This window comes from Ictalurus punctatus, chromosome 9 (genome assembly GCF_001660625.3).
Source record: "Ictalurus punctatus breed USDA103 chromosome 9, Coco_2.0, whole genome shotgun sequence".
In the NCBI taxonomy this organism is placed as follows: domain Eukaryota; kingdom Metazoa; phylum Chordata; class Actinopteri; order Siluriformes; family Ictaluridae; genus Ictalurus; species Ictalurus punctatus.
This window is the reverse complement of record NC_030424.2, coordinates 28,635,001-28,651,402: the sequence shown is the minus strand read 5'-3', so window position 1 is coordinate 28,651,402 and position 16,402 is coordinate 28,635,001. Positions and strand designations below refer to the sequence as shown.

The 16,402-nt window shown below is 41.4% G+C and overlaps 1 protein-coding gene across 4 annotated transcripts in view; it reads right to left on the bottom strand.

Annotated features, from left to right (window-relative positions):
* Positions 1-16,402, bottom strand: part of stac (SH3 and cysteine rich domain) — a 63,882-nt gene that overhangs the window by 44,855 nt on the left and 2,625 nt on the right. For all 4 annotated transcript variants that reach the window (XM_053682635.1, XM_053682634.1, XM_017476464.3 and 1 more), the window contains exon 2: positions 5,829-6,150. In XM_053682635.1, the coding sequence (XP_053538610.1) occupies positions 5,829-6,150 (322 nt within the window). The remainder of the gene's footprint in view (positions 1-5,828; positions 6,151-16,402) is intronic.

Genomic DNA, 16,402 nt, shown 5'->3' with positions numbered 1-16,402 from the left:
CACACACACACTCTCTCTCTCTCGCTCTCTCTCTCTTAGTATTCTCATGCTGCATTTGATTCCGTCACACATGACATACTTTCTGCATGGGTTACCTCTTATCTGACTAAAAGACATTTCATTACCATCAAACCAACAAACACGAATCCCCTTCAGCTTCTGTTACTCAAGGTGCCCCTCAGGGCTCTGTACTCGACCCAGTCCAGTTCTTAACCTACATGCTTCCCTTTGGCCGTATTATCCACCGCCTGGCCTCGTCGTTATGCGGATGACACGCAGCTCTATGACTACACCAAATCGGCACTGTCCTGCCACCAGCTCTTCTTTCTTTATTAGCTCGGACACACGATCTCGAGACGGAGATCTGAGAAAGGGCTTCCGTCTAGCCGCACTACCCCACAGCCCAGACGTCTGAAGAATACGAGAGACCGTTGTCCTTTTGGTAAATTTCCGAGCGACGTCCTCATCTTGATGACGTCACTGTAGCTTCACGGCGTTCCATGCTACATCCAATGTTTTGTAAATATCCTTTACACCCCTCTCCTGATCTATTCCTTTCAACACTGAGATCTGTCTTCCCTAATTTTGGTTGCCAGCGGTCTAGACGTTAACGGCTGCGTGTGGAGTTATTTTGAAGGGACGGCAAATGTACACCGTTACACAAGCTGTACACTCACTACTTTACGTTGTAGAAAAGTTGCCATGTCTTCAGTGTTGCCACATGAAAAGATATCATCAAATATTTACACAAATGTCAGGGGTGTACTCACTTTTGTGAGCTAGTGTACACGATAAAGGAAAAAAAAACATACCGTCGGATGTTTCATATCACGATATATTCAAAAATGACATTATTAAAGTCGGTTTAAGCGACAGGTTTGTCCACCACATGCCTGTACACACACACACACACACAATATTTTTTCAAACGACGGTTCATGTACAAAATTGTTTGCTTTCAAATCATATTAGTCGTTTTATTTTTTCCCCCCAGATCCTTTACTCATTCGACATGCCATTTGATCATATTTTGCAATGATTCTCCAAGAAAAAAACAAAAAAACACTCCTATAACTGCATCCCAGACTCCACCTGTAGACTCATTCATAAAAACCTGACAGAGTTGTACCTCTGCCAGTTTCCCATTAAAGGCGACGTCACATACTGTATGTTATTCACACGTTAAAGCGAGAGCGTGCCCGTGTCTTTACTTCACAGCCGAACCTCGAGGAATAACTATCGCCGATAAGGACCGACCATGAGTCATGCTGAAAAGCGAATAATAAACATTTCTACGTGCTGATGAATCTGGCAGCGATGTGTGTAATTGTTCTGGGCATCGTTATTGAAAATCAAACATCATTACAATATGCACAAGTCCCTCGATACCTAGTCACGGTGTATGATCTAACGCGTCTAAAACCCACTTCTTCTTCATTCCTCGTCGGCATTCGGAGTATTCAGAGTAGAGCGAGGTGTCCAAGAACGCAGAGGGGATTTAGTACCGAGACGGTGGACGTCGCTATTCAGACATCCGCCTACAGACTACGGACTTCAAGCGCGTGATAAAAGAGATGCTGGGGATGACACGACTCGTTATAGCTGATTTATATATCGTTAGTAATAACCCTAAAGTCACGTTAATAATGTTCCGTAAACAATAAACGTGACTGTAAGCGGATAAAAACGATGACGTCGTTCTTTAATAAATGAAAAACTTGCCGTCGTATCAGAGGAATAAGACAGGCTTCGGGACGTGCTGTGACGCTCGTGAATCCGGTTATTTATTTCTCTTTTTAAATACGTCTGGAAATTCCACGATTTCAATTTGAACCCTTTATCGACGGGTTAACATTTCCGAGACGCTCGCGGTCCTCCGTAGGTAACGGTGACTCCGTGTTTTATTCCTTACTTACGGACTCAATTCAACGTATCTAATCGAATATATCGATCTGTATGGATACCGAACACTGTCTTTTAGTTTAACTTACTTTCTAAACATCAACGTTGTTTAGTATTTTCCCAGAACAGCCATGCCCCATCGTGGTTTGCTCGTGTGTTCTTAAACGGCGGTGTAATAATATGACGCGCAGTCCCTCGGTTTTAATCGTTGTTCCTCGAGGCGTCTCACATTCCACCTGAGGAAGAGCAGACTCACACGCTGGTGAAATAAAAACCTTCACTACCTGTTCAGATTGATCGGTGACGCAGATGGCTAGCGGTCAGTGTTAGTCAGATTGCTAGTTAGCGATAGATAATTAACTAGCAGTGTGACGGCTAGCGATGACGGCTAGTAAGATGGCCGTAATTGAAACAGCTTCTTGTTAGGTAACATTAGCTAAGCTCACAGGGAAATATTTGCCAAACTGATCACCTGCATGTAGTTCTCCAGTGGGACACGTGATGGAGGAAACCGTTTTTAAAAAAAAAAAAATCCTTGAAGTTGAATAGACGAGGCTTGAAACGTTCCCGCGCACATTTCACCATGACCTGTTCTAGAATCACACAGTTACACACCATATAATGTGCTCTTTGTGTATTTCTATATATAAAGAGATGCACCGATGCTAAATTTCTCATCCGATACCGATGACCGATACCGATACTTTTACCACTTCTTTTAAACGAATAATGATGAATTCCACGGTTCTGAAAGGACTGCAAATAAAAGCTTTATTCTCTCCATTTCAGCAAGTTGTTTGACAGTAACTGGTCTCATCAACACAAAACACATCACTGTAATTAACACGGACGCATGAACTCAATCCTGAAGATTAACGTGAGATTATTAACTTATCGAATGTTATTCATTCGTATTAACATCGACTGATTTCTGTAAAACCCTCCTGTTAGTCTCACACTCACTCTCCACAAACACGAGCATTTCTACCTCATCACTGAACATCAAGCTGGTCTTATATAACATCAACTTTTTTATATATTAACATGCACTGGATATGAAATATACCTACTCGACGAATATAGTTTTCCGTGCGATATATATATTTTTTGGTCAACTCATCTTCATTTAAATCTTTCAGCGGTGTACTGGCGCTTTAATTCAGCTCGAGGAGCGCGGGGGAAATGAAATGATAGATTAGACTCGACGCCGAAACTCCCGCTTCACTGCCGCTCACTTCCGGTGTCAATTTTTTTACCAGGGCAGCGATTACAGAGATTACAAACTGCAGTTTCCTCGTCATTCCACACGAGAGACATCTCCTTTACACACAGCGCGAATCCGATGCGTTTTCCCCGCCCTCTTTGACAGGATACAATCGGCAATGATGAAAAATTGCCTTTACCGATACCGATTATTGGCCGATACACCGGTGCATCTCTAATACATATAAATATATTCCGACCATTTTGGATCGCTGAAAATGAAGCACTGTGAATCTGTTGCGGTTATGTGTGTGCTTGGAATGTGCTAGACTGTGATCTCGAAACCTCAAAAAACATCCATTCTTCTGGAGCTCTTTACAACCCTGTTTTGTTTCTGTCAGTAGGGCGGCGCTTTTATGTAACGTCCCCTGTGGTCTTAACTGGCCAGGCTCCAAGCACACTGGGTGTAAAAGTAGAACGTTTCCACAGTGATCGCCGACGACCGCCTGCTATATCGGACACGCAGCGCGGCGGAGACCGACTGACCCTCTTTACAGAAGTTTCCAGAAAGGATGACGTTATAGAGACAGACCCAGACTGTACAGATCACCTGAGGGTTTACCACAGAAAGAGAACACGTGCTGTGGTACTGTGTGTACGAAATGTCACATTTTCACCACTTATAAAGCAGTCAACAAAACAATTCAGTGATTAGCAATGTTTCGATCAACACCGACTTTTATCAGAAAAAAAAAAATCAGTTGATTATATACATAACATATCTTTCATAAAATGCATTCTGTAATACATTTACACTCTAGACAATAATCAGTAAACTAGCTCTTACAGACAAGTCTGCATTTTGTTTATTGCTAGTTATCTGGCTAGCTACTGAAAGCTAGCAGTTACCGTTAGTTAGCTAGCTAATCTATAGTTGATCAGCTAGGTAACAGTTAACATTTACTTCGATAAATATTTAACAATAGATAAGTTAGCTAACACTTAATGTTAGATATCTAATAACCAACAGGAACGTTAACTAGAGGTTAGTGTTATTTCGATAGCTAATTGTCATTACACGGGTTAGCTAGCAGTTGATGTTGGATTGCTAACTATGAAAAGCTAAGTGAGGTATAGATTAATGTTAGCTAGATAGCGAATTAACAATACACAATTTAACTAGTGATTGATGTTACTTAGCTAATTAAGTTAGGTAGCAATAAATAAATTAGCTAGTGGGTGATATTTTTTAGTTAGGTAATTAACAATAGACAAGTTAGCTAGCGTTTGACGTTTGTTAAATAGCAAATTCAAAATAGACACGTTAGCTAGCATTTAACGTTTGTTATATAGCTAATTAAAAATAGACAAGGTAGCTAGGAGTTACCGTTATTTAGATGGCTTTTTAGAAGCTTTTTAGAGGTTTGCCGATGGTAACATTAGTTAGTTAGCTAATTAACAATGGACAAGTTAGCTACTGGTTAATGATTGTTAAATAACTAGTTAACAATAGGTACGTTAGCTAGGTTTTAATGTTAGATAGCTAAATAACAGTAGACAAGTTGGCTATGTGGTTGATGTTAGATATCTACTTAATGACAAGTTATCTATTTGTTAATATCAGTTAGATCGCTAATCGATAAGTTAGCCAAGAGAGTGAATGAATTAACGACAGACACATCAGCTAGTAGTGAGTGTTAATTCCACAACAGACAAATTAGCTAACAGGTACTTATATCTAGCAAACTAGCATCAACCAGAACATCGCACTTGTTGTCAGATGATGTTAGCAAAGTCGGCTAGGATGCTAGTGTTTGGAGTGGGTTCTGAGAGTCTGATTCAGGGTATCATTAATGTTTAGTTAAGTATAATTAGTCAATGTTAGCTACAGTTTTATGTAGCTAGCTACAATTTGCTCATTTACACGTTGTATTGCATGGTGTGTTAGCTATCTTAGAAAACTATTTTAAAACTGCAGTTTAGTTTTAAACAGAAACAGAAAATCCATCCATGTATTAGTCTAATTTTTGATTTGAACGGACCAATTTACTTCTTCTGATCCAAATCGACCTCAAAGCACCCTTTTTAAACTTTTACTCGCTATAAATTTGCAACTATCGACATCATAGCTACCATATTCGGCATATTGTGTGAAACCGATCATATCATATAGATCATGCAATCGGTCTCATCAGGACCAAGCTTTTAATGAAAGAACCGTGTAAGAACCGCAAAGTAACATTAATACTGCCTCTGCAGGATTAGCACACATGGTGTTATAACGCACAGCTGTTGAATGCTTGAATCTGATTGGTCAGAAGTGTGTATTATTGTCCTATAAACAGCAGACATCCAAACGTTTTATTCCTTAGTTACGTAGCTAGCCCGGCTTGCTAGCGAGGGTGCTAAGATTAGGATAACTGTTATATTGTATCGTTTAAGGTAGTAGGTGAGTTTACTAGCAAACTAGCTAGCTACGATTATAAGAATTGTCGCTACACATATTGTCGCTACACATTTGAAACACACCTGTCAGGTGTGATCATATTATAACACTGGTTGATGGCTAGTTTCCGTTAATTAGATAAACCCCGCCTAGCTTTGATTAGTACATCCAGTGCACATGTGACCACACTGTAGCTTAGCGTTAACAGATCATTCTAAGGGCGTTTTTATTCCGAAATGTTATAAGTCTCATTAGCATACGAACCACATGGTCTTACCTACAATCATATGGTTGCAGAGGTCGCAGAAGTGCGGCTTCTTGAACGTGTGCTCCAGGAAGGTGTGTGCCGTGGGGTCGGGTGGACGCGGCGCACGCGACGGCGAGCAGATGGTCAGGGGAAGTCCAGACGGCATTATGGGAGGCGGACTCAGGGGTGGGATGTAACAGGACTCGGGCAAGACAGACACCCCGATGGTACTTAGCTGTCCTGTGCTGTTGCTGTTGCTAACCTCGGGACTCGGATGCTGGAAGAAGTTGTCGGCACTTTTGCTGCGGAGGCTCTTGGTCCTGAAGGAAAGCGAGCGCTTCAGCTTCTGCAGCTGAAAGAGAAACGAGAGTGAAAGCCATATGATAAGTTTCCCTTGTACGCGCGTCCCGAACAAAAACACCTTAAGTAAGATTTAGTGGTTCTTGCGAACTAGTCCTACAGTTTTTGTCCTACATGTTCACAAAAACGGTGTCAAACTACTCATGAGAACATGAGACTCGATTATGATCAAAAACATGATTTGTTAACAATATGGCCGCCACCTGTCAATCAATCCAAGTGACACAGAACTGGTTTACTCAAACGGCTTTAATTCTTGACTCGTATGGATTCAAACCACTTGAAAGACATGTTTAGTACAGGGTTCTGAGGATATCAACAGTGGCTGGGGTGTGGGTTTTTAATCAACAATGGATTACTTCAGAAACATGGCTGCCTTCAGCCAATCAGGTTTCAGTATTCACGTCACACAATTATCATTGAGCTGCTGTCACAAGGCTTGATCATTACGCTTATCTATGGTCTCTTAAATGGACGGTGATAGCTCTGTGGTTAAGACAGTGGACTCCTGATCAGAAGGTCATGAGCTCAATTCCCAGCATTACCAACCTGCCACTGTTGGGCCCTTGAGCAAGGCCCTTAACCCTCAACTGCTCAGTTGTATATAAAATGAGATAAAATGCAAGTCGCTCTGGATGTCAAAAGCCATCAATTTTAAATGTAATGTAGATGTTCTTAGTAACTTGGAAAGAACTGGACACTGGGGGGGTGCTATATGCAAAGAGTGCCTGGACCCCGTTAATCGCTGCTTGCATCTATATTTATTATTCATTTTGTGAACTGATCTGTGCGTTTTCTTATCGGATTCGAATTTAAACCTTCAAAACAATGATGTTTTTGTGAAACTGGGGCTAAGAAATGAGATAAGAGCATCAACCATAAAAGACATCCGACTCGCGAAGCCGACTGATTGAAGCAACGTGCTGAAAAACAAAATACCGGGCTGTTCTGGACACCAGATGTGCGTACATGTTGCTCACCTGCTGCTGTTCCAAGAACAGATTTATTGAGCAGCCCACTTCACACAGATAACAGATTCATCCTGCTGAAATCAAGGCTCCAAATCTCTGTACGGTTCCCATCCAGAACTCCTAATGAAGGACCAACATAGGTCTCATTTGCTCTGGAGTTATTAATGAAGCCCAGAGCGGGAACAGGACAGCGAGAGCTTGCGAGAGGAGGCAGGTTATCATCTGTCTCTCCTGATACGCAACCTCTTTATGAGCTGCACATTACCCAGGACATCAATCACTCGTCCAAATTAGCCGACAAAGCCCAGCAGAATCCGTCCTCGTTAGTCTAAAAAAGATCTCCCCTATGCCATTAAGCTGTGCCGATTAAGGGAAGATTAGGAATCAGAAAATTAGGGATGAAAATTAAAATGAAAGTGGGTGCACGCAGATGGATTAGTCTGATTCAGATGTCTCAGCCGATGTGTCAGACATTATCCCCGATCCCTATATAGTGCACTACTTCGGAGAGGTGTCCAAAAACTCATCCGCGCACTCGATTAATCCCTCAATGCGCCGAAACAATGTACGATGTACTCATAATGATTCGCTCACACCTTCACTGAGTAATTAATAGGTTTTTGGGTTCATTTTTTTCTGCTATTTCTATACACTGATCAGCCATAACATTAAAACCACCTGCCTAATACTGCGTAGGTCTTCCTTGTTCAGTTAAAACCAGTCGAGGCATGGACTCCACGAGTCCTCAGAAGGTGTGCTGTGGTATCTGGAGCCAAGATGTTAGCAGCAGATCTCTTAAGTTCTGTAAGTCGTGAGGTGAAGCCTCCATGGATCCGACTCGCTTGTTCAGAACATCCCACAGACGCTGGATCGGATTGAGAATCTGGAGGCCGGGTCAACACCTTAAAAGCCTTTTTCGTGTTCCTCAAACCGTTCCAGTGTGTCATGGTGCCTTATCCTGCTGAAAGAGACCACTGACATGAAGGGGTGTGCTTGCTCTGCAACGATGTTTAGGAAGGTCGTACGTGTAACATCTACATGAAGGTTTCCCAGTAGAACATCGCCCAGAGCATCACACTTCCTCCACCGGCTCGCCTTCTTCCCATAGTGCATCCTGGTGCCAGCTCTTCCCCAGGCACCCGGCCGTCCACACTATGTACAAGAAAACGTGATCCATCAAACCAGGCCACCTACTTCCATTGCTCCACAGTCCAGTCCTGATGCTCACGCGCCCATTGTGGGTGCGTTCGTCTGTGTATGTATCAGTTGGATTCCAATTTATCCGTGTGATTCCGATTCATCAAAACAATTCGGATTCAAAAAACACGATTCACATGCATCAACAAGATTCACCATTCTCTCGTCAGTGCGATTCAGATTTATCAGTGCAACGAAGAATCGATCTAAGCGTCCGATTCTGACTGGCTGGCCAGATCCAGGTTAAACACACTTACTCAGATTCGTCAGTGTGATTCGGATTCAACAACATGACTCAGACATGTTAACGTGGTTCGGATTGATCGGCGTGATTCCCGTTTATCGGTGCAATGCACGACCGATTGAAGAGTCCGATTGAGATCAAGTCCGATTCAGATTGATCAAAGTGATTCGGACTTTTTTTGTGTGTGTTTTTTTTTTAATAAACCAAAAGATTCAGATGCATGAGGATCGGATGTATCAGATCTGCTGCTGTACTCCAGATTACCAGTGTGTTTAACCCAATTTCATCTTGTCAGCTGCTTTTAGCATGTGCTTGAGGAGAGGTGTTATAATCTGGACAGCACACACACACACACACACACACACACACACACACACACACAGGTTCTCTGCCAAAGCCCTAGTTTTAAATGCAGAATGCTTCCTACTTAAAGTAGAAAGGATACGCGAAGCTTTATTACACAAGATATCGCATCCATTGCATTACTGATATTATTCATATATTTTTATTCCAACACAATAAAGTACATCAGCTGCACTGCGTAATATAATATAGCTCTTTAACACGCTTCGCAGACCCCCAGACTCGCTCGTCTCCTCCGATCAGAGCACGGCATCTGGATGGATCAATCGGTATCTCCCATAATGTGGACTGTAAGTCCCCCCAAGACACACAAACACACACACACATACTCTTTATATCGCATACACACCATCTCCATCACAAACACAAGCTCCAGAATGCTCCAAAAGTCTGCATACTAATGAGTACATCAAATGTGATGATATCTGAGGAATAAAACCCTCCGCGTCGTGCTGCTAAAGGAAAATAATCAACAACAGGGCTTCGTCTCCCTGCCAGCTTCTTAAATCTCACGACACACAACACCACGTTCATTCACAATATACGCGGCTGATTCGCCGATAGAGGACACAAGCAGGACCACACACATACAAACACACACTAACTTTCACAACCCAATCAGTCTGTGGCGTCATAAAACAGTCCCGACCGTGTGTGGACAGGACGAGAGATACGTTATGAGCGAGTGCGTGTTGAAAAGTGTGTGTTTCGTGACTGAAAAGTAGCACTCGGTAACACACATGCACTCCTAACACACGCGTCCAACTACGGAATCACACGCACGCACTAAATACGCTCCTGACGTGGTGGCTGTGCGTTATTGTTTCGACTGCTTTAAAACAAAATCCCTGCTTTTAAGTCACATCACTGAACGATAATGGAATTATTTTAGACTCACGGGGTCTATCGTTGTACATTTGAGAAAGCGTGGGGTATCGTGTCAAATTCGAAAGCTTAAAACGTTAGACGGCGTCCACACGTCACGCTACACGGTTTGTTTTTTTCCCGCCGTGCCCTCACACTGTTCACTCGACTCATCTCGTAGGAGGGACGATAAAGTCCGAAAGGGTCGGAGGGGCGGGGTTAGCATTCAAACGTCTGAATTAGATCCCGGATTTGATACGTGCTAGAGGACCCTCGGACAGCTCGCGAAAACGTACGGATGTTTTATACGCACGGACGAGTGGTGAAAATTTGGCGGACGACTACGCAGGACGCCTACAAGAAGGGATTCCTGCTGGAGGGGGCAATACTAGCTTCCGAAGCCAAGGGTGTACTTACTTTTTTTCCACACTAGAATATCACGTGTTGATATTTCTGTCGAATAAATGATCGAAAAAGCTCGTTTCAGTTCAAGGATATCGACTTATCGTTAATAGGCGCTGTTCCAAAGGCGTCTGCTCGTCCAAATGTGCACATCCGTGGGGTGTACTTATTTTTTCACACGCCTTCACGATATAACCCGAGTATGAAAGATGTTGGAAGACATTTTTGCTCAAAGGGTGTTCATTTCCCCTATGTACGGAGACTTCTGGTAAACACTACGATGAGTTGTACGTATCAGCTGAATGAAAATTCTCTCTCTCTCTCTCTCCGTCCAAACGATTATGTCTCTCGGAAAGACGTGAACGAATGAAACGAACGGACGCGGCGCAGGTATTTCCGTGCTGACGCCAGGCGCAAATTGAGTTAGGGCGAAAACAAGCGATGAGTTATTTCCCCACACGGCTGTTCATTGTTTATGGAAAATGAGCTTTAAACCAAACAGTGGCATCATCCGCGTGGGACGGAGAACGCACGTGCCACAGGGCTCTCGTTACGGCTCTCTGCCGGGAAACATGCAGGAGGAACTTTTGTTCGCCGCAGAGAGATAAGATAAAGCTGAAGATCTTTCATCGGAAAGCTTAATAAGGACCTGCAGACGCTGGATGTCCGGGGTGGTCTAATAATAAGTATCATGCGTAACGTAGTGTCATTTAATGTAGCCGTGTAATCGAGTGCAGGACTTCTGTTTCAGAGTCAGATTCCGGGTCAGATTAGAAAAACGCTGCTGCATTTTTAACTCTGGGCCTTCATGCAGTTAGAACAGAACCCGTGAGCCTCAAGGTAGAACGCACCGAAGGAAGCGTACTTTCATATACGACCCCGATTCCGAAAAAAAGGTTGGGACGGTATGGAAAAAAACAAAACAAAACAAAAGAGTCGTGTGAAAATTCCGTTCAACACTCAGCACACGTCATTGAGACATTATTTGATGTTTTAGTTGGTGGAGTGAATTTATTGGTGAAAATATACACTCATTTCAAATCTGATGACTGGAAGACACTCCAAAAAGAGTTGGGACAGTCGACTGTTTATCGCTGTGAAACATCGGCTTTTCTTTTACTAACTTATTAAGAGTTTGGGCGCCGAGTGAAGACACCGGTTGGTTATGTTTAGCAGGCGGAATTTCCACACATTCGTGCATTGGGCATTTTTTCATCTGCGCAACTGTACCGTGCCTGCGTTGTCTTATTTCGGTTGCAGGACTGCAGGCAGGCCATGCTCGCACCCGCACTCTCTGCTTACGCAACCATGCGCTTGTAATCCGGGCAGAATGTGGTTTGGCGTTGTCCTGCTCTGGATGGTAGCGTATGTTGCTCCAAAATGTGTACATGTCTTTCTGCATTAACGCTGCTCTCAGAGATGTACGAGTTACCCATACCGTGTGCACTGACACGCCCACATACCATGATAGACGATGGCTTTTGGACCTGACGCTGGTAACAGCTTGGACGGTCCTTTTCCTCTTTGGCCCGGAGAACACGATGGCTGTTTTGTCCAAAAACTATTTGAAATGTCGACTCGTCGGACCACGAAACACGATTCCACTGTGCTACTGTCCATCTCAGATAAGAGAAGTCGTCGGAGCTTCTGGACAGTGTTGATGTACGGCTTCTGCTTTGCGCAGTAAAGCCTTCACTTGCATCTGAGGATGCAGCGGCGAATGGTGTCGACTGACAAAGGTTTACCAAAGTATTCCCGAGCCCATGTCAGGACCTCCATTACAGACTCATGACGGTTTTTAAGACGGTGCTGTCTGAGGGACCGGAGATCACACGCATTCAGAAGTGGTTTTCGGCCTCGCCCTTTACGCACCGAGATCTGACCGGATTCCTTGAATGTTTTAATTATACTGCGCACTGTAGACGGCGAAAAGCCCCAAATCCTACCGATTTGCTTTGGGGAACGTTCTTCTCAAAGTGCTGGATTATTCACCGACTCATCTGTTGGCAGATTGCCGAGCCTCGACCCGTCCTCGCTCTTGAAGGCCTTTTTGGGAGGCTCCTATGATATATACTATGATTAGACGATCGCCTCACCTGTTTTTCACATCACCTTCTTATTTCAACTTCACATCGCTATTAGTCCTAAATCGCCCCTGTCCCAACGTTTTTTGGAACGTGTCGCATGCATCAATTTCAAAATAAACGTTTATCTTCAAAAAAAAAAAAAAAAACAGAAAAACTATGCAGTTGATCAGCTAAAACATCAAATACCTCGTCTTTAAACGTTTTTTTGTTGTTGTTTAAATACACGTCAAAGTACATTTACAAATCACTCCTCTTCGATTTTATTAGCGTTTTCCATACCGTCCCAACTTACTCGGAACTGTTCTTGTACTTAAATATCGATTCAAACGATTTGTACTCTCACGACCCAATTTAGTAGAATATTAATACTGTACTGTAGTACGCTCATACTCTTAATTACAGTTTAAGACCTTCCAAGAACTTGTTAAAGGATGGGTCGCATTTTATCTTTATTTATCGCCACGCCGCTGTCGAATTCTCGATTCTGATTGGTCGGAAAGTGTGGCTTAATTCTCCGCACGTCTAATTGTTCACACGGTGATGTTTCGACATTTACCGAAGGAGTCTCCGAACGTAAGGCCGTAACGTTCCGAAATCTTCAGGACACAGGGGTTTACGCTTTGTGGTTTTACGCTAGCCACGTTCTATTCATTTATTTATTTATTTATTTTATCTTAAAACGCGAGGCTGGGGATGGAACAACCATTTATAGCTGCTATAACACAAGTGAAAACGGGAACTAGCTTGTTTTGCAGACATTCCACAGCAACTCCACATCCCCAAGTGTTTTATTCTTTACTTAACGCCCTTGTTGACCCGGGAATGTCTCGAACTGGGCTAAATCATGATGCAGACACGCAAATTTCCTTTATTGGTGTCAGCAATTTGCAGTAACGCATCTCCACAGATGGCACCAGCGTCGGTCTGTGAAAGCGACAGCTGTATTGGCGAAGCTCAGACAGAGCCACTCTATTCCCCGGGCTGAGGACTTAATGAAATTATTTCACACTAAAGCTATTTACTGGAGTCAATTCTACATTTCCTATGAATAATACATTCCACACTGAAGATTAATCATGTTGTTGTTGTTGTTGTGAATATTGTATTAGAGTACGGCCGTAGCATTGTGACTATCCATTAGCCAATAAAGGCTCCCCTCGACCCCTTAACGTTCGTTCTACAACGTAAAAAAGAACCGTTCTGAAGAGGACCAACAGGAGAAACACAAATACAGATGATTAATTGAGAATTGAATTTGTATTTCCTTTATAAATGATGCTAGAGCATGTTACTGTAAGACTGCACTGGTTAACAGTCACGTGAGATCCAGAAAGCGTCTCTCTGATGTCGATCCGATTGCGCAAATAAGGATGGAGTACTACGGTGGGCCTGAGAGACATCCCGATGACTTTTCTTTAACGTGGGAATTAAGTGTAGAACGCTACGAAATGACTCCACAGACGCCTCGCAGCAGAATTTTATTTCAGGTCAAGTGGAACCTCGTGGACACGAGAACCCGTGAAAAATCCATGGAGACCGTATCCTGAGCTCGGGCGTTTTATATACGTTTATTTTTTTAAACTTTAGATCTTACGCAGGGTTTATTTAGATTTTCGGAATTTTCTAAGCTTCTCGAGGTCTGTAGTTGTTTAGGTTTTTCAGGAATCTTCAGTTTTTAGACGATCTTTGGGTTTTAGCGCACTCCAGGTGTGTTAAAAGCTGACTCCAATGAGCTTTTTTGAGGTCATTAACTCAAGGGTTCACATACTTTTTCCACAAGCACTATGAGGTTTTTTTTTGGTTGTTCTCAATAAAGACATGAAAGATAAGAATTATTTTTGTATTATTATTTAAGGCACATTATATTTGTCAATGATGAAGATCAGATCACATTTTATGACAAATTTATGCAAAAAAACATGAAATTCCAAAAGTTTCACATACATTTTCTTGCCACTGTATATAATGTTATATAATGTTATGTGATGTGATATTATGTTATGTTGTTATGGTATGTAATGTTATGTTCTATAATGTTCTATAATGTTATGTGATGTTATGTTATGTAATGTTATGTGATATGTTCTATAATGTTACATGTTATGTTATATAATGTTACATGATGTTATGTTATATAATGTTATGTAATGTTATGTTCTAAAATGTTATGTGATGTAATGTTCTATAATGTTATGTAATGTTATGCTCTATAATGTTACATGATCTTATGTTATATAATGTTACATGTTATGTTATATAATGTTACATGATGTTATGTTCTATAATGGTATGTGATGTTATGCTATATAATGTTATGTAATGTTATGTTCTATAATGTTACATGATCTTATGTTATATAATGTTATGTGATGTTATGTTATATAATGGTATGTTATGTTATGTTATATAATGTTACATGATGTTATGTAATATCATGTGATATGTTATATAATGTTATGTGATGTTATGTTCTATAATGGTATGTGATGTTATGTTATATAATTTTATGTAATGTTATGTTCTATAATGTTACCTGATGTTATGTTATATAATGTTATGTGATGTTATGTTATATAATGGTATGTTATGTTATATAATGTTACATGATGTTATGTAATATCGTGTGATACGTTGTATAATGTTATGTGATGTTATGGTATATAATGTTACATTATGTTATGTAATGTTACGTTATGTTATATGATGTTATGTGATGTTATGTTATATAATGTTATGTGATGTTATGTAATGTTATGTGATGTTATGTTATATAATGTTACATTATGTTATGTGATGTTGTTATATAATGTTACATTATGTTATGTGATGTTATGTTATGTTATATAATGTTATGTTATATAATGTTACATTATGTTATGTAATGTTATGTGATGTTATGTTATATAATGTACGTGATGTCATGCTATGTTATGTATGTTGCACACTGGATGGATGAAAAAATGTCTGATAAGATCTGACTGGATGGACTTTATCTGATAAAACTCACTGATGGTGATGGTGACCTTCAACCCAAAACCCACCGCAGATCACCGATACATACTGATAACAAAAATGTGATTTAACGGCAGTGTAAAATAATAATATTACTATTACTGTATGAAAACTACATTTATATCATAATATACAACCTGCACCGATCGTTACTGTTCTAGACTCGGCAGGCCGCATTGTTCCAGCTGTAATCAATCAGTCCTTAATTTGGGCAAGTTTAAAGGAGTGACCTTCTTAGACAACATAATCCACAAAAGTGTCGTTCTAACCCTTTTTTTTTTTTTTTTAATCTAGTAGTGTGATCATGTTGGACATTTGACACACACTAAGCACTTTTACACTTTTACAAATTGGAATAGCGACATGCAAGAAAAAAAAAAAAAAAAAAAAAAGCAGCAACCCAGCAGTGTATCTGTCTAATTCCACTGACCTGTCCGATACTTTCTGGCTAATTGTAGCACTCAAGGCCACAGCTGACCCAGTTAGTTGGCGGAGAGCTGTGAAACGGCCAAAAACGCCAATACGGGTGACAAAGCGCATCCCACCAGCTCGCCTACCACATCACAGATCCATCTGACTCGTCTGCTCGATTTATGCATCACGAAATGAAAGACATTAGGAATCACGTCACGCCCAGCTAAAAATAAATCTGGATCCTTTCGCGCAATATGAAAAGCCTTTTTGGGGGAAAAAAAAATGGGAAGTGCAATTATTCAAATAATAAGCATCAAGTCTGCCAGCCTTGTCCTTGTCAACTAGATAATATCGTCACCACGCTGCTGACTGTACAAGCCACGCACTTTTAAGTGAAAAGCAGCTGTGATATCTGCTCGTCAAGGTTCCTCAGTTTGGCTAAACGATATCCCATAATTCCAGTAAACAGCAAGGCAGTTGTTGTTTTGCGTCAAAAATGTAATAAATAACTATCTTTATACCTACAACAGCGCTGTTGAATTCTCAAATCCGAAGGTGTGAATTAATGCATTTTCTGCAGCGCGACTGTAGTTCCGGCTGTAATTCAAATCACACGTTCGTGTTAATGCGCTCGTTCTAAAATGTTACGGTTTCTATAGTAACAGCTCGTTCACGTGGGCTCGTGCGGCA